General features: G+C 44.6%; 1 protein-coding gene and 1 long non-coding RNA gene across 2 annotated transcripts in view; both read left to right on the forward strand.

Annotated features, from left to right (window-relative positions):
* The window catches only part of LOC115198025 (SH3 domain-containing protein 19), a 16,263-nt gene extending 1,874 nt beyond the window's left edge, over window positions 1-14,389 (forward strand). The window contains exons 2-8 of the mRNA XM_029759676.1: window positions 2,958-3,198; window positions 3,676-3,967; window positions 6,250-6,302; window positions 6,516-6,751; window positions 12,413-12,547; window positions 13,152-13,229; window positions 14,206-14,389. Coding sequence (XP_029615536.1) covers window positions 2,958-3,198; window positions 3,676-3,967; window positions 6,250-6,302; window positions 6,516-6,751; window positions 12,413-12,547; window positions 13,152-13,210 — 1,016 coding nt within the window. The 3' untranslated portion in view covers window positions 13,211-13,229; window positions 14,206-14,389. The remainder of the gene's footprint in view (window positions 1-2,957; window positions 3,199-3,675; window positions 3,968-6,249; window positions 6,303-6,515; window positions 6,752-12,412; window positions 12,548-13,151; window positions 13,230-14,205) is intronic.
* Window positions 14,390-14,596: 207 nt separating this feature from the next.
* On the forward strand, window positions 14,597-15,265 carry LOC115197894 (uncharacterized). Its single transcript, XR_003879095.1, has 2 exons — window positions 14,597-14,649; window positions 15,073-15,265. It is a non-coding gene; the product is annotated as an uncharacterized LOC115197894 (long non-coding RNA).
* The last annotated feature ends 3,829 nt before the right edge of the window (window positions 15,266-19,094 follow it).

Consider the following 19,094-nt stretch of genomic DNA (forward strand, 5'->3'; position numbering starts at 1 on the left):
GAATATATCACGTAGTAGAATATATCACGTAGTAGAATATATCACATAGTAGAATATATCACATAGTAGAATATATCACATAGTAAAATATATCACATAGTAAAATATATCACATAGTAGAATATATCACGTAGTAGAATATATCACGTAGTAGAATATATCACGTAGTAGAATATATCACGTAGTAGAATATATCACATAGTAGAATATATCACATAGTAGAATATATCACATAGTAGAATATATCACATAGTAGAACTGCATCAGTGTTGCTCTCCACTTTCTGGAGGACCGAGTTTTGAAATCAGTGGAATTAAGAGTGCATGATATCTAAGGAGATGGAGAAAATTCTGGCATTTGATTGCAAATATGCAGACAGAGTCGAAAAGAGAACACACAGAGAAGGCTGTTGTTTTAAAACGGATTACATCTTCAAACTAAGGGCAACCATGGCATCTGTGACAGAGAGGGAGAAGCGTCCATCCATGATTTATACGGGTAAGAGAGTCTAGCTAGATACATTTTCAGATATTACACCTTTCTAATTTTATCAGAAAGTTAAAGCATAGTGTTAGCTAGCTAGCTAACGTTACGTGTATGAGCTGTGTAGTAATATTATTCGTTTCTCTGAGCTATTTGCATTGCTACTTATAGCCTAATGTTAGCTAGCTATCAGGGTAGTAACGTTATGAGATGGGATTATGGTTTATTGTTCAGCTAGCTCTGAGTTTCTAGCTAGTTATATGTCTAAACAAAAGACTCTATTATTCAAGTAATCATTTCAATAGAATGTTCATGTTGTTACTGCGACCAATGTCGATAGACGTAGCTGGTAAATTTGGTCTGGCTATTTCCTGCGATTTCAGAGCACTCTCACCTGAGTGTGCTAGAGCGCAGAATAACTGGCAAATTTACGAACACTCAACACCCGTTGAATATGGCCAGTGTCAGTAAACATTGGAGGGGGAAAAAAAGTAATTAAATTGTTGCCAGCAGCACAGTTGCAGTCACCAACACTCTGGATAACATGAAAACAGCCTAACCAGCTCTGCTAGGGCGAGCGGTTCTCTCGTTTGTGTCTGGAAGTAGTTAGCCAAAGTTAGCCACTTAGCTTGGGTGCTCGACTGCTGTTGTTAGGTCAGAACGCTCGGATCAACCCTACTCTGCCGCAGCGTCCACTGAACGCTCCCAATTTAGGAACGTACAATCTGACAACGCTCTGGGCATTAGTAAACACACCCCAGATTGAATTTACCAACTCAACCGTAGTATAAATGCAGTCTGTCCTTATGCATAGACTGCTTTAAGATACTTCATTTAAAAAAATTTGTACCTTTATTTAACTAGTCAAATATGAACAAATTCTTAATTACAATGACGGCCTCCCGGGGAAACAGTGGGTTAACTGCCTTGTTCAGCGGCAGAACGCCATATTTTTACCTTGTCAGCTCGGGGATTCAATCCACCAACCTTTCGGGGCCAGTACAAAAATGAAATGAAATGTATGCATTCACTACTGTAAGTCGCTCTGGATAAGAGCGTCTGCTAAATGACTAAAATGTCAAATGTAAATGTTTTCCATTCTTTAAAACAAACTCCACAAGTACCTCAAATTTCTAGTTAAAATGTCTTAATTATTTAGATGCAAATTTAAAAACTATGCCAAATATATAAGGCTCCCGAGTGGCGCAGTGGTCTAAGGCACTGCATCTGAGTGCTAGAGGCGTCACTACAGTCCCTGATTCGATTCCAGGCTGTTTCACAACCGGCCGTGATTGGGAGTCCCATAGGGCGGCGCACAATTGGCCCAGCCTTCGTCCAGGTTTGGACGGGGTAGGCCGTCATTGTAAATAAGAATTTGTTCTTAACTGACCTGGCAAGTTAAATAAAGTTTAATTAATAAACCAGCCTTTTAGTCTTGAAATCTTTGGTTGTTTACTAAACTAATCACTCTGTTTAGTACATGGCCTCACATGTGAATCCTTAAAGAGATGGGTGGGGCTAAAGCTTAAGAGGGTGTGAACGATGCTGAATGGGTGGAGTCAAAGAAGATCCCTCCAGTAGGCACCAAAACATTCAAGGACCATTTTCTCAAAAGTGGGGTTACAAGTTTATCAACTTTCAAAGCAGAATTACTTTCCCATTGTTCCTCAACTGTAGTGTCTGATATACCATTTTCTAGCTCAAAGTCTCTACTTTTATCCAAAAAAAATATATATATAAAAATGTTGCTACATAAGATGGAGCCGGTCTGTTACATATTATATATATTACACATATTATATATACTACACATTATATATACTACACATATTATATATACTAGACATTATATACATACTACACATTATATATACTAGACATTATATACATACTACACATTATATATACTACACATTATATATACTAGACATTATATACATACTACACATTATATATACTACACATATTATATATACTAGACATTATATACATACTACATATTATATATACTACACATTATATATACTACACATATTATATATACTAGACATTATATACATACTACATATTATATATACTACACATTATATATACTACACATATTATATATACTACACATATTATATATACTACACATGTTACTCCAATGTAAACTGGCATCTGCTACACATATTTCTGCAATGTAAAGTGTTATACTTACTATAAAGCAACCCACCTTGTAAAGCAACCCACCTTGTAAAGCAACCCACCTTGTAAAGCAAAGAGTGCCATGATTGTGTGTAAACATAACTACGTGTGTGTGTGTGTGTGTGTGTGTGTGTGTGCGTGCGTGCGTGCGTGCGGGCGGGCGGGCTGGCGTGCGTGCGTGTCTTAGTCAGTTCATTCAGTTTCCTGTGGGAACATCAAGTTATGGACATAACTGTTTCCTGTGACTGTATTCTCTCACCTTCAACCTTCTCTTCTTCTCTCTCCAGTGCCCCTGCCTGCGTCCGGACTAGCCGTACCCGAGAACAGGAGACCCTCTCTGGTCTCTAAACCCTCCATCCAGACCCCCACACCCACATCCCTAGTACCCTTAACCCCATCCCTAGTACCCCTAACCCCAGTCCTGGCCCTACCCCCAGTGGGTCCTAGACCTCCAGTCTTATCCTCCGCTCCAGCCCAAAAGAAAACCCCGCTGGTCTCCTCAGAGTGTGAACCTCCTCTTCCTTCTCGGTAAAAGTGTGTGTGTGTGTGTGTGTGTGTGTGTGTGTGTGTGTGTGTGTGTGTGTGTGTGTGTACCTTGACAATGGGGGCCTGGTGTGTGTGTGTGTGTGTCCATGTCCTGGACTCCTGATTTGATTTTTATTTGGATCTCTTTTAGTCCCCATTTGGACTAATCTTCCAAGAGTCCTTAAACATTAAAATACAATCTCCTCTCCTCTCCCTATCATCTCCCTCTCCTCTCCCTATCATCTCCCTCTCCTCTCCCTATCATCTCCCCCTCCTCTCCTCTCCCCTCCTCTCCTCTCCCCTCCTCTCCCCTCCCCTCCCCTCCCCTCCGCTCCTCTCCCCTCCCCTCCTCTCCCTATCATCTCCCTCTCCCCTCCTCTCCCCTCCCCTCCTCTCCTCTCCTCTCCTCTCCTCTCCTCTCCCCACCTCTCCTCTCCCTATCATCTCCCTCTCCTCTCCTCTCCTCTCTGTGCGTGTCAGACCCCAGGGAGTGTTTAAGTTGCTCCCTCTCCGGCCCCCTCCCATGAAGACTGTTCCTGGTCGACACCCACCTCTCCAGGCTGTCTCCTCCTCCTCTACCACATCATCCAATCAGCCACCCTCTGCCCAGGCTGTAGCCGCCCCCGCTACCACATCAGCCAATCAGCAGGCTTTCCTTGGCCCCTGCACCACTCCATCAGCCAATCAGCCGCAGGGTCAGAGGGCACCAAAGAAAGGCCCCCCTCTACCCCTCCGACCCAGGCCTGGACACCCCCTGTACAAGAGTTACATGGTAAACACTAACATCTACATTGGCTTTACTATATACACTGCATACGGAAAGTATTCAGACCCCTCACTTTTTCCACAATTATCATGATGTCATTATGGGGTATTGTGATGTCATTATGGGGTATTGTGATGTCATTATGGGGTATTGTGATGTCATTATGGGGTTTTGTGATGTCAAAATGGGGTTTTGTGATATCATTAGGGGGTATTGTGTGTAGAACATTTTGGACACCTACTCATTTAAGGGTTATTCTACATTGTAAAATAACAGTGAAGACATCAAAACTATGAAATAGCACATATAGAATCATGTAGTAACCAAAAAAGTGTTAAACAAATCAAAATAGATTTTATATTGGAGTTTCTTCAAAGTAGCCTTCCTTTGCCTTAATGACAGCTTTGCACACTCTTGACAGGTAGGTATAATCAGTGTTAGCATGTCTGAAGGGTCTGGGTAGGTATAATCAGTGTTAGCATGTTAGCATGTCTGAAGGGTCTGGGTAGGTATAATCAGTGTTGGCATGTTAGCGTGTCTGAAGGGTCTGGGTAGGTATAATCAGTGTTAGCATGTTAGCATGTCTGAAGGGTCTGGGTAGGTATAATCAGTGTTAGCATGTTAGCGTGTCTGAAGGGTCTGGGTAGGTATAATCAGTGTTAGCATGTTAGCATGTCTGAAGGGTCTGGGTAGGTATAATCAGTGTTAGCATGTCTGAAGGGTCTGGGTAGGTATAATCAGTGTTAGTGTAACAGTGTAGGTTCCGTCAATCTCTTCGCCCCAACCCGGGCTCGAACCAGGGACCCTTGCACACATCAACAACTGACACCCACCGAAGCAACGTTACCCATCGCGCCACAAGAGCCACGGCCCTTGTGACGCAAGGGGAAACCCTACTTCAAGTCTCAGAGCGAGTGACGTCACCGATTTGAAACGCTATTAGCGCGCACCACCGCTAACTAACTAGCCATTTCACATCGGTTACATTAGCATGTTAGCATGTCTGAAGGGTCTGGGTAGGTATAATCATTGTTAGCATGTCTGAAGGGTCTGGGTAGGTATAATCAGTGTTAGCATGTCTGAAGGGTCTGGGTAGGTATAATCAGTGTTAGCATGTCTGAAGGGTCTGGGTAGGTATAATCAGTGTTAGCATGTTAGCATGTCTGAAGGGTCTGGGTAGGTATAATCAATGTTAGCATGTTAGCATGTCTGAAGGGTCTGGGCAGGTATAATCAGTGTTAGCATGTCTGAAGGGTCTGGGTAGGTATAATCAGTGTTAGCATGTCTGAAGGGTCTGGGTAGGTATAATCAGTGTTAGCATGTTAGCATGTCTGAAGGGTCTGGGTAGGTATAATCAGTGTTAGCATGTCTGAAGGGTCTGGGTAGGTATAATCAGTGTTAGCATGTCTGAAGGGTCTGGGTAGGTATAATCAGTGTTAGCATGTCTGAAGGGTCTGGGTAGGTATAATCAGTGTTAGCATGTCTGAAGGGTCTGGGTAGGTATAATCAGTGTTAGCATGTTAGCATGTCTGAAGGGTCTGGGTAGGTATAATCAATGTTAGCATGTTAGCATGTCTGAAGGGTCTGGGCAGGTATAATCAGTGTTAGCATGTCTGAAGGGTCTGGGTAGGTATAATCAGTGTTAGCATGTCTGAAGGGTCTGGGTAGGTATAATCAGTGTTAGCATGTCTGAAGGGTCTGGGTAGGTATAATCAGTGTTAGCATGTCTGAAGGGTCTGGGTAGGTATAATCAGTGTTAGCATGTCTGAAGGGTCTGGGTAGGTATAATCAGTGTTAGCATGTTAGCATGTCTGAAGGGTCTGGGTAGGTATAATCAGTGTTAGCATGTCTGAAGGGTCTGGGTAGGTATAATCAGTGTTAGCATGTCTGAAGGGTCTGGGTAGGTATAATCAGTGTTAGCATGTCTGAAGGGTCTGGGTAGGTATAATCAGTGTTAGCATGTCTGAAGGGTCTGGGTAGGTATAATCAGTGTTAGCATGTCTGAAGGGTCTGGGTAGGTATAATCAGTGTTAGCATGTTAGCATGTCTGAAGGGTCTGGGCAGGTATAATCAGTGTTAGCATGTTAGCATGTCTGAAGGGTCTGGGATCGCGCCTCTGAGGACAACATCCAATTCTAAGCTTCCTTCTGATAACAACAGCCAATCAGAATCCATATCTGATGGCAAGATCCAATCAGAACGTCCGGTAATTCCTGTAATCTTTAGCAGCACACTTGTTTTTTTCCTGTGTTTAATTTTTCTGTTTTTGTTCATCTGCCCTCCTTCAGCCCATCCTTCCATCTCATCCCAGTGGAGAGAAGCCCACGCTGGTCACTGTCAGGTAGGACACAGACAGACAGACAGACAGACAGACAGACAGACAGACAGACAGACAGACAGACAGACAGACAGACAGACAGACAGACAGTATAGATAATCAGACAGACAGACAGACAGAAGTAGGAAGAAGAGACAGACAGACAGACAGACAGACAGACAGACAGACAGACAGACAGACAGACAGTAATGTATTGTTAACCCCTTTCTGTGCTAGTGGTCCGAGGTGTGTGGCACAGTTTGACTACGAGAGGGAGGAGGAAGACGAGCTGACCTTCTACGAGGGTGATGTCATCTCTCTGACGGAGGTGATTGGTCAGGAGTGGGGGCGGGGACAGATCCACGGGCGAATAGGAATCTTCCCTCTGGCATTCACAGAGGTCCTTGAGGATCCGCCTCCGTCGGCAGGGAAACAGCCCGTTGTCGAGGAGACCACGAAGATGGAATCCTCAGGTGAGCGAGACCCGAGGTCCTTCAGTTACTCAACTATAAGACCTTCATTAGACTTTGCCTTTCAAGTTCCGGACATTTAGTCAACAATCGTTTCTTGACCAAAGCTAAATATACAGTCGTGGACAAAAGTTTTAAGAATTACACAAATATTAATTTTCACAAAGTCTGCTGCCTCAGTGTCTTTAGATATTTTTGTCAGATGTTACTATGGAATACTGAAGTAGAATTACAAGCATTTCATAAGTGTCAAAGGCTTTTATTGACAATTACATGAAGATGATGTAACGAGTCAATATTTGCAGTGTTGACCCTTCTTTTCTCAAGACCTCTGCAATCCGCCCTGGCATGCTGTCAATTAACTACTGGGCCACATCCTGACTGATGGCAGCCCATTCTTCCATAATCAATGCTTGGAGTTTGTCAGAATTTGTGGGTTTTTGTTCTTCCACCCGCCTCTTGAGGATTGACCACAAGTTCTCAATGGGATTAAGGTCTGGGGAGTTTCCTGGCCATGGACCCAAAATATTGATGTTTTGTTCCTCGGGCCACTTAGTTATCACATTTGCCTTATGGCAAGGTGCTCCATCATGCTGCAAAAGGCATTGTTCATCACCAAATTGTTCCTGGATGGTTGGGAGAAGTTGCTCTCGGAGGATGTGTTGGTACCATTCTTTATTCATGGCTGTGTTCTTAGGCAAAATTGTGAGTGAGCCCACTCCCTTGGCTGAGAAGCAACCCCACACATGAATGTTCTCAGGATGCTTTACTGTTGGCATGACACAGGACTGATGGTAGCGCTCACCTTGTCTTATCCGGACAAGCTTTTTTCCGGATGCCCCAAACAATCGGAAAGGGGATTCATCAGAGAAAATGACTTTACCCCAGTCCTCAGCAGTCCAATCCCTGTACCTTTTGCAGAATATCAGTCTGTCCCTGATGTTTTCCTGGAGAGAAGTGGCTTCTTTGCTGCCCTTCTTGACACCAGACCATCCTCCAAAAGTCTTCGCTCACTGTGCGTGCAGATGCACTCACACCTGCCTGCTGCCATTCCTGAGCAAGCTCTGTACTGGTGGTGCCCCGATCCCGCAGCTGAATCAACTTTAGGAGACGGTCCTGGCGCTTGCTGGACTTTCTTGGGCGGCCTGAAGCCTTCTTCACAACAATTGAACCGCTCTCCTTGAAGTTCTTGATGATCCGATTTAAAAAAATATATATATATTTCAACTTTATTTAACCAGGTAGGCTAGTTGAGAACAAGTTCTCATTTACAACTGCGACCTGGCCAAGATAAAGCATAGCAGTTTGACACATACAACAACACAGAGTTACACATGGAATAAACAAAACATACAGTCAATAATACAGTAGAAAAAAAGAAAAGAAAAAGTCTATATACAGTGAGTGCAAATGAGGTAAGTTAAGGCAATAAATAGGCCATGATGGTGAAGTAATTCCAATAAAGCAATTAAACACTGGAATGGTAGATGTGCAGAAGATGAATGTGCAAGTAGAGATACTGGGGTGCAAAGGAGCAAGATAAATAAATAAATACAGTATGGGGATGAGGTAGTTGGATGGGCTATTTACAGATGGGCTATGTACAGGTGCAGTGATCTGTGAGCTGCTCTGACAGCTGGTGCTTAAAGCTAGTGAGGGAGATATGAGTCTCCAGCTTCAGTGATTTTTGCAGTTCGTTCCAGTCATTGGCAGCAGAGAACTGGAAGGAAAGGCGGCCAAAGGAGGAGTTGGCTTTGGAGGTGACCAGTGAAATATACCTGCTGGAGCGCGTGCTACGAGTGGGTGCTGCTATGGTGACCAGTGAGCTGAGATAAGGCGGGGCTTTCCCTAGCAGAGACTTGTAGATGACCTGGAGCCAGTGGGTTTGGCTACGAGTATGAAGCGAGGGCCAGCCAACGAGGGCGTACAGGTCATATTGGTGGGTAGTATATGGGGCTTTGGTGACAAAACAGATGGCACTGTGATAGACTGCATCCAATTTGTTGAGTAGAGTGTTGGAGGCTATTTTGTAAATGACATCGCCGAAGTCGAGGATCGGTAGGATGGTCAGTTTTACGAGGGTATGTTTGGCAGCATGAGTGAAGGATGCTTTGTTGAGAAATAGGAAGCCGATTCTAGATTTAATTTTGGATTGGAGATGTTTGATGTGAGTCTGGAAGGAGAGTTTACAGTCTAACCAGACACCTAGGTATTTGTAGTTGTCCACATATTCTAAGTCAGAACCGTCCAGAGTAGTGATGCTGGACGGGCGGGCGGGCGCGGGCAGCGATCGGTTGAAGAGCATGCATTTAGTTTTACTAGCGTTTAAGAGCAGTTGGAGGCCACGGAAGGAGAGTTGTATGGCATTGAAGCTCGTTTTGGAGGTTAGTTAACACAGTGTCCAAAGAAGGGCCAGAAGTATACAGAATGGTGTCGTCTGCTGAGAGGTGGATCAGAGAATCACCAGCAGCCAGAGCGACATCATTGATGTATACAAAGAAGAGAGTCGGCCCGAGAATTGAACCCTGTGGCACCCCCATAGAGACTGCCAGAGGACCGGACAACAGGCCCTCCGATTTGACACACTGAACTCTGTCAGAGAAGTAGTTGGTGAACCAGGCGAGGCAGTCATTTGAGAAACCAAGGCTGTTGAGTCTGCCAATAAGAATGTGGTGATTGACAGAGTCGAAAGCCTTGGCCAGGTCAATGAATACGGCTGCACAGTACTGTCTTTTATCAATGGCAGTTATGATATCATTTAGGACCTTGAGCGTGGCTGAGGTGCACCCATGACCAGCTCTGAAACCAGATTGCACCTAAATCAACCATTTATCGCTATGCAATCTTACTGGCAGCAATATCCTTGCCTGTGAAGTCTTTTTTGTGCAAAGCAATGATGACGCCACGTGTTTCCTTGCAGGTACCCATGGTTGACAGAGGAAGAACAATGATTCCAAGCACCACCCTCCTTTTGAAGCTTCCAGTCTATTATTCGAACGCAATCAGCATGGCAGAGTGCTCTCCAGCCTTGTCCTCGTCAACACTCACACCTGTGTTAACGAGAGAATCACTGACATGACGTCAGCTGGTCCTTTTGTGGCAGGGCTGAAATGCAGTGGAAATGTTTTTGGGGGATTCAGTTCATTTGCATGGCAAAAAGAGGGACTTTTCAATTAATTGCAATTCATCTGATCACTCTTCATAACATTCTGGAGTATATGCAAATTGCCATCATACAAACTGAGGCAGCAGACTTTGTGAAAATTAATATTTGTGTCATTCTCAAAACCTTTGGCCACGACTGTAGACAGAATACTACTTGACCAAAGCCAAATATAGACAGAATACTAAGCTAAATATAGATTTCTAGTGCATTTACATTTGACATGTTAGTAATTTAGCAGATCTCTAGGTGGGACAACCACATATTACAGTAGTTAGTATATTCAGATAGCTAGGTGGACAACCACATATTACAGTAGTTAGTATATTCAGATAGCTAGGTGGACAACCACATATTACAGTAGTTAGTGTATTCAGATAGCTAGGTGGGACAACCACATATTACAGTAGTTAGTATATTCAGATAGCTAGGTGGACAACCACATATTACAGTAGTTAGTATATTCAGATAGCTAGGTGGGACGACCACATATTACAGTAGTTAGTATATTCAGATAGCTAGGTGGGACAACCACATATTACAGTAGTTAGTATATTCAGATAGCTAGGAGGGACAAACACATATTACAGTAGTTAGTATATTCAGATAGCTAGGTGGACGACCACATATTACAGTAGTTAGTATATTCAGATAGCTAGGTGGACAACATTTACATTTAAGTCATTTAGCAGACGCTCTTATCCAGAGCGACTTACAAATTGGTGCATTCACCTATAATATCCAGTAGAACAAACACTTTACAATAGTGCATCTAAATCCTTTAAAGGGGGGGTTAGAAGGATTACTTTATCCTATCCCAGGTATTCCTTAAAGAGGTGGGGTTTCAGGTGTCTCCGGAAGGTGGTGATTGACTCCGCTGTCCTGGCATCGTGAGGGAGATTGTTCCACCATTGGGGTGCCAGAGCGGCGAACAGTTTTGACTGGGCTGAGCGGGAACTGTGCTTCCTCAGAGGTAGGGAGGCGAGCAGGCCAGAGGTGGATGAACGCAGTGCCCTTGTTTGGGTGTAGGGCCTGATCAGAGCCTGAAGGTACGGAGGTGCCGTTCCCTTCACAGCTCCGTAGGCAAGCACCATGGTCTTGTAGCGGATGCGAGCTTCAACTGGAAGCCAGTGGAGAGAGCGGAGGAGCGGGGTGACATGAGAGAACTTGGGAAGGTTGAACACCAGACGGGCTGCGGCGTTCTGGATGAGTTGTAGGGGTTTGATGGCACAGGCAGGGAGCCCAGCCAACAGCGAGTTGCAGTAATCCAGACGGGAGATGACAAGTGCCTGGATTAGGACCTGCGCCGCTTCCTGTGTGAGGCAGGGTCGTACTCTGCGAATGTTGTAGAGCATGAACCTACAGGATCGGGTCACCGCCTTGATGTTAGTGGAGAACGACAGGGTGTTGTCCAGGATCACGCCAAGCTAGGTGGGACGACCACATATTACAGTAGTTAGTATATTCAGATAGCTAGGTGGGACAACCACATATTACAGTAGTTAGTATATTCAGATAGCTAGGTGGGACGACCACATATTACAGTAGTTAGTATATTCAGATAGCTAGGTGGACAACCACATATTACAGTAGTTAGTATATTCAGATAGCTAGGTGGGACAACCACATATTACAGTAGTTAGTATATTCAGATAGCTAGGTGGACAACCACATATTACAGTAGTTAGTATATTCAGATAGCTAGGTGGGACGACCACATATTACAGTAGTTAGTATATTCAGATAGCTAGGTGGGACAACCACATATTACAGTAGTTAGTATATTCAGATAGCTAGGTGGACAACCACATATTACAGTAGTTAGTATATTCAGATAGCTAGGTGGACAACCACATATTACAGTAGTTAGTATATTCAGATAGCTAGGTGGGACGACCACATATTACAGTAGTTAGTATATTCAGATAGCTAGGTGGACAACCACATATTACAGTAGTTAGTATATTCAGATAGCTAGGTGGGACAACCACATATTACAGTAGTTAGTATATTCAGATAGCTAGGTGGACGACCACATATTACAGTAGTTAGTATATTCAGATAGCTAGGTGGACAACCACATATTACAGTAGTTAGTATATTCAGATAGCTAGGTGGACAACCACATATTACAGTAGTTAGTATATTCAGATAGCTAGGTGGAACAACCACATATTACAGTAGTTAGTATATTCAGATAGCTAGGTGGGACAACCACATATTACAGTAGTTAGTATATTCAGATAGCTAGGTGGGACAACCACATATCCCAGTCATAGTCAGTATGTTTGTCCTCATTAAAGACGTTATCATTAAAATCCTACTTTTTCTACTGTTGACCATATAGACAGGATCTAACATGAGAAGTGAATGGTTGGATGGGAAACAGATCTTCTCTCTTGTCAGAGGTTCTGAGCTATGACTGGAATGTTTGTCTGTGTGCAGCACACACTTCTTAGTCAGCTGAAAGTGTGTGTGTCGCTGTGTGTGTCGCATCCCAGGTCTGACTGCAGAGGATCTGTGGTTCCAGCAGGGGGCGCTGATCAGAGTAACACAGCGTGTCGACGCAGACCGGACCAGAGGAACACTGGACGGACCGGAGGGAATGTTCCCCACTACTTACACCTGTAATACAGGTGAGCCACTCGGAGCAGGTGAAGTTGCCCGTAGTCACTGCTCTTGGGGGTCAGTTTTGTGTTTCCTCCACTATTTATTTTAACTAGGCAAGTCAGTTAAGAACAAATTCTTATTTTCAATGACGGCCTACCAGGGAACAGTGGGCTAACTGCCTTGTTCAGAGGCAGAACGACAGTACCTTGTCAGCTCGGGGATTTGAACTTGCAACCTTTCGGTTACTAGTCCAACGCTCTAACCACTAGGCTACCTGCGACCCCTCCACTCTAACCACTAGGCTACCTGCGGCCCCTCCACTCTAACCACTAGGCTACCTGCGGCCCCTACACTCTAACCACTAGGCTACCTGCGACCTCTCCACTCTAACCACTAGGCTACCTGCGGCCCCTCCACTCTAACCACTAGGCTACCCTGCCACCCCTACACTCTAACCACTAGGCTACCTGCCGCCCCTACACTCTAACCACTAGGCTACCCTGCCACCCCACTAATGGTTGTTAGGATTGGGGGAAGCTGATCCTAGATCTGTACCTAAGGGGAGACTTCACCCTGGGCTAACACACATTTTGTTCAGAGTTTAACCATACTAAATGCTCCTCTCTGCAGCCCAGCCAATGAGGGACCAGCCTGTGGCCAAGGGCGTGTTTGATTTCAGTGCAGAGTGAAGATGAACTCTCACTAAAGGTAGGCCTGCTCAGCTCTGTGTGTGTCAGGGTTTTTCCGTTACAGGCTGACTACACCGCTCGCGAGCGTTGCAAAATAAATTAAAAAATCAATTATTGCGCCAACGAGCGTCTGTGTTGCCAAGGGCTAATACGGAACCCAAACCGGCTGCGCGCGTGTGCGCCATCGTGCATAAATGTATTTTATTCCCCTACACCAAACACGATCACGACACACAGGTTGAAATATCAAAACAAACTCTGAACCAATTATATTAATTTGGGGACAGGTCGAAAAGCATTAAACATTTATGGCAATTTAGCTAGTTAGCTTGCGCTTGCTAGCTAATTTGTCCTTTTTAGCTAGCTTGCTGTTGCTACCTAATTTGTCCTGGGATATAAACGTTGAGTTGTTATTTTACCTGAAATGCACAAGGTCCTCTACTCCGACAATTAATCCACACATAAAACGGTCAACCGAATCGTTTCTAGTCGTCTCTCCTCCTTCCAGGCTTTTTCTTCTCTTGACTTTATATTGCGATTGGCAACTTTCATAAATTAGGTGCATTACCGCCACTGACCTCGTTCGTCTTCAGTCACCCACGTGGGTATAACCAATGAGGAGATGGCACGTGGGTACCTGCTTCTATAAACCAATGAGGAGATGGGAGAGGCAGGACTTGCAGCGCGATCTGCGTCAGAAATAGAACTGACTTCTATTTTAGCCCTTGGCAACACAGACGCTCGTTGGCGCACGCGAGCAGTGTGGGTGCAATAATTGAATAACATAGATTTCTAAATTTATTTTGCAACGCTCGCGCACGGTGTAGTCAGCCTGTAAAATAGAATAGAATATACAGTTTTGTAATGATGTGCAAATAGTTGAAGTACAAAAGGGAAAATAAACTCTCTCTCCCCCTCTGTCTCGCTCTCTCTCTCCCCCTCTGTCTCGCTCTCACTCTCCATCCTTCTCCGTCTCTCCCCCCTCTCTCTACCAGGCGGGGGAGGTGGTAACGGGTGGAGGCAGTAGACGAGGAGTGGTATCTGGGGGATGCAGGAGGGAGGAAAGGACTGGTCCCCAAAAACAACCTGACACTTGTGCCTGTCACCTACAAATAGGACTATGGATGTACACTGTGTGTTAGAGAGAGACTGTGTTAGAGAGCGAGAGACTGTGTTAGAGAGAGAGAGACTGTGTTAGAGAGCGAGAGACTGTGTTAGAGAGCGAGAGACTGTGTGAGAGAGCGAGAGACTGTGAGAGAGAGCGAGAGACTGTGAGAGAGAGCGAGAGACTGTGAGAGAGAGAGCGAGACTGTGAGAGAGAGCGAGAGAGAGAGAGAGACTGAGTTGGTGTGGGAGAGGTAAAGAGAGAGAGAGAGAGAGAGAGAGAGAGAGAGGGAGTGGTGTGGGAGAGGGAAAGAGAGAGAGAGAGAGAGAGAGAGGTGAGTGGGTGGGAGGTAAGGAGAGAGAGAGAGAGAGAGAGGGTGAGTTGGTGTGGGAGAGGTAAGAGAGAGAGAGAGAGAGAGAGAGACTGAGTTGGTGTGGGAGAGGTAAAGAGAGAGAGAGAGAGAGAGAGAGAGAGAGGCTGAGTTGGTGTGGGAGAGGTAAAGAGAGAGAGAGAGAGAGAGGCTGAGTTGGTGTGGGAGAGGTAAAGAGAGAGAGAGAGAGAGAGAAAGGCTGAGTTGGTGTGGGAGAGGTAAAGAGAGAGAGAGAGAGAGAGAGAGAGAGAGAGAGCTGAGTTGGTGTGGGAGAGGTAAGATAGATAGAGATAGCGAGCAGAGGCTGAGTTGGTGTGGGAGAGGTAAAGAGAGAGAGAGAGAGAGAGGCTGAGTTGGTGTGGGAGAGGTAAAGAGAGAGAGAGAGAGACTGAGTTGGTGTGGGAGAGGTAAAGAGAGAGAGAGTGTTGACAGAATACCCACCAACGTGGTTACCTTGAGAGACGAAGCTCTGTTTACAGGATGAGGAGTTACTAGATAGAAACCTGAAACTTTCAGAACTGAAACTCAATCCTGTTGAATCTACAGTTGAAGTCAGAAGTTTACGTACACCTTAGCCAAATACATTTAAACTCGTTTTTTCACAATTCCTGACATTTAATCCTAGTAAAAATTCCCAGTCTTAGGTCAGTTAGGATCACCACTTTATTTTCAGAATGTGAAATGTCAGAATAATAGTAGAGAGAATTATTTATTTCAGCTTTTATTTCTTTCATCACATTCCCAGTGGGTCAGAAGTTTACATACACTCAATTAGTATTTGGTAGCATTGCCTTTAAATTGTTTAACTTGGGTCAAATATTTTGGGTAGCCTTCTACAAGCTTCCCACAATAAGTTGGGTGAATTTTGGCCCATTCCTCCTGACAGAGCTGGTGTAACTGAGTCAGGTTTGTAGGCCTCCTTGCTCTCACACACTTTTTCAGGTCTGCCCACAAATTTTCTATAGGATTGAGGTCAGGGCTTTGTGATGACCACTCCAATACCTTGACTTTGTTGTTCTTAAGGCATTTTGCCACAACTTTGGAAGTGTGCTTGGGGTCATTGTCCATTTGGAAGACCCATTTGCGACCAAGCTTTAACTTCCTGACTGATGTCTTGAGCTGTTGCTTCAATATATCAACATAATTTTCCTCCCTCATGATGCCATCTATTTTGTGAAGTGCACCAGTCCCTCCTGCAGCAAATAACCCCCACAACATTATGCTGCCACCCCCGTGCTTCACGGTTGGGATGGTGTTCTTCGGCTTGCAATCCTCCCCCTTTTTCCTCCAAACATAACGATGGTCATTATGGCCAAACAGTTCTATTTTGTTTCATCAGACCAGAGGACATTTCTCCAAAAAGTACGATCTTTGTCCCCATGTGCAGTTGCAAACCGTAGTCTGGCTTTTTTATGCCGTTTTTGAAGCAGTGGCTTCTTCCTTGCTGAGCAGCCTTTCAGGTTATGTCGATATAGGACTTGTTTTACTGTGGATATAGATACTTTTGACCCTGTTTCCTCCAGCATCTTCACAAGGTCCTTTGCTGTTGTTCTGGGATTGATTTGCACTTTTCGCACCAAGGTACGTTCATCTCTAGGAGACAGAACGTGTCTCCTTCCTGAGCGGTATGACGGCTGCGTGGTCCCATGGTGTTTATACTTGCATACTATTGTTTGTACAGATGAACGTGGTACCTTCAGGTGTTTGGAAATTGCTCCCAAGGGTGAACCAGACTTGTGGAGGTCTACAATCTTTTTGAGGTCTTTCTTCTGATTTCTTTTGATTTTCCCATGATGTCATGCAAAGAGGCACTGAGTTTGAAGGTAGGCCTTGAAATACATCCACAGGTACACCTCCAATTGACTCAAATGATGTCAATTAGCCTATCAGAAGCTTCCAAGGCCATGACATAATATTCTGGAATTTTCCAAGCTGTTTAAAGGCACAGTCAACTTAGTGTATGTAAACTTCTGACCCACTGGAATTGTGATGCAGTGAATTATAAGTGAAATAATCTGTCTGTAAACAATTGTTGGAAAAATGACTTGTGTCATGCATACAGTAGATGTCCTAACCGACTTGCCAAAACTATAGTTTGTTAACAAGAAATGTGTGGAGTGGTTGAAAAACGAGTTTTAATGACTCCAACCTAAGTGGATGTAAACTTCCCACTTCAAGTATATATGACTCCACTATCAGAATATCACCAGCAAGGGGGGGGGGGGAGAGAGATGTTATGGTCATATTCCCCCACCAGGAATTAGGATAATGATCATCAGCCACTTATCAGAGAATGACCAGAAGTGAAGTGATTTTTAAAAATGTTTAAAAACCGTGTACCTACCTACCTACCTACCTGTAGCTTCCCTGTGGCTCAGTTGGTAGAGCATGGTGTTTGCAACGCCAGGGTTGTGGGTTCAATTCCCACGGGGGGCCAGTACAACAAAAAAAAAATGCATGAAAATAAATGTATGAAATGTATGCATTCACTACTGTAAGTCGCTCTGGATAAGAGCGTCTGCTAAATGACTAAAATGTAAATATGTACTAATCAGCTGGTCGTGTATTTCAGAATGGAACTGTAAGTGCTTTATATGAGGAGAAATCTAACTTCTTCTTAAGCCAAATTTTAACGTTGACTTGTCAGGTGACATGTTGATTAATAAGTGGAAGTTAGAGTTCTGTGTCATATTACTGTTATATTCACCCGTGTGTTTAACTGTATATCTGGACATTCCATACAGGCTTTTTTTATTCCCAATAAAATCATGATTAAATGTTGTAATACAACTGGTTTCACATCATTATTTTTCTTGTAGTCAGATGAGTTTTCAGACCTCTCTCTCTCCCCTCGTGGCTTCACTGTAGGATTCTGAGGAGAGGTCTGTGTGTGGGGTTGTCTGCCTGACTGTCTGTGTGTGTGGTTGTCTGTCTGACTGTCTGTGTGTGGTTGTCTGTCTGACTGTCTGTGTGTGTGGTTGTCTGTCTGTGTGTGTGGTTGTCTGTCTGTCTGACTGTCTTTGTGTGTGGTTGTCTGTCTGACTGTCTATGTGTGGTTGTCTGTCTGACTGTCTGTGTGTGTGGTTGTCTGTCTGACTGTCTGTGTGTGTGGTTGTCTGTCTGACTGTCTGTGTGTGTGGTTGTCTGACTGTGTGTGTGGTTGTCTGTCTGACTGTCTGTGTGTGTGGTTGTCTGTCTGACTGTCTGTGTGTGTGGTTGTCTGTCTGTCTGACTGTCTGTGTGTGTGTGTGGTTGTCTGTCTGACTGTCTGTGTGTGTGGTTGTCTGTCTGACTGTCTGTGTGTGTGGTTGTCTGTCTGACTGTCTGTGTGTGTGGTTGTCTGTCTGACTGTGTGTGCGTGTGGTTGTCTGTCTGACTGTCTGTGTGTGGTTGTCTGTCTGACTGTCTGTGTGTGTGGTTGTCTGTCTGACTGTGTGTGCGTGTGGTTGTCTGTCTGACTGTCTGTGTGTGGTTGTCTGTCTGACTGTCTGTGTTTTTATTTCACCTTTATTTAACCAGGTAGGCTAGTTGAGAACAAGTTCTCATTTACAACTGCGACCTAGCCCAAGATAAAGCAAAGCAGTTCGACAACATACAACAACACAGTTACACATGGAATAAACAAAACATACAATCAATAATACAGTAGAGAAATCTATTGTGGCAGACCAGGGGGGTTTGGTCAAGACGTTTTCAGAAACGGACAGAGAAGGATTAGCTCAGTTTCAAGGGTGTTTATTTAAATAATAGATCAAAAAGAAAAGGATAGGTCTCCCCATGAGACCCTCTCCGGGACACCGTCTTCTGGGCTCCGGGTCTGGCTGTATCCTGTCGGGCACAAAGCTGAACTCCCTCTTCTTACCTCTGCAACCGTCAACAATAACACGGGAGTCCTTTCTTCCCCCCACTCTTCCGGTGTGCTGCCCTTCTGGCAGCTTTATGGGCCGCTGGTGAGCAATCAGGCCTTGATACTCACCAGCTCCCCAATCAGCCCCTATTAGTCCTGGCTGGAGAGCCCGTCGAGATCTGGCACGTCCAGCAGATGGAGCCATCGCCTCGTGATGTATACTCCATCAAATCAAATGTATTTATATAGCCCTTCTTACATCAGCTGATATCTCAAAGTGCTGTAACAGAAACCCAGCCTTAAACCCCAAACAGCAAGCAATGCAGGTGTAGAAGCACGGTGGCTAGGAAAAATCCCTAGGAAAAACTCCCTAGAAAGGCCAAAACCTAGGAAGAAACCTAGAGAGGAACCAGGCTATGAGGGATGGCCAGTCCTCTTCTGGCTGTGCAGGAACCTAGGAAGAAACCTAGAGAGGAACCAGGCTATGAGGGATGGCCAGTCCTCTTCTGGCTGTGCCCGTGGTGGAGATTATAACAGAACATGGCCAAGATGTTCAAATGTT

This window comes from Salmo trutta, chromosome 8, assembly GCF_901001165.1.
Source record: "Salmo trutta chromosome 8, fSalTru1.1, whole genome shotgun sequence".
Classification (NCBI taxonomy): Eukaryota; Metazoa; Chordata; class Actinopteri; order Salmoniformes; family Salmonidae; genus Salmo; species Salmo trutta.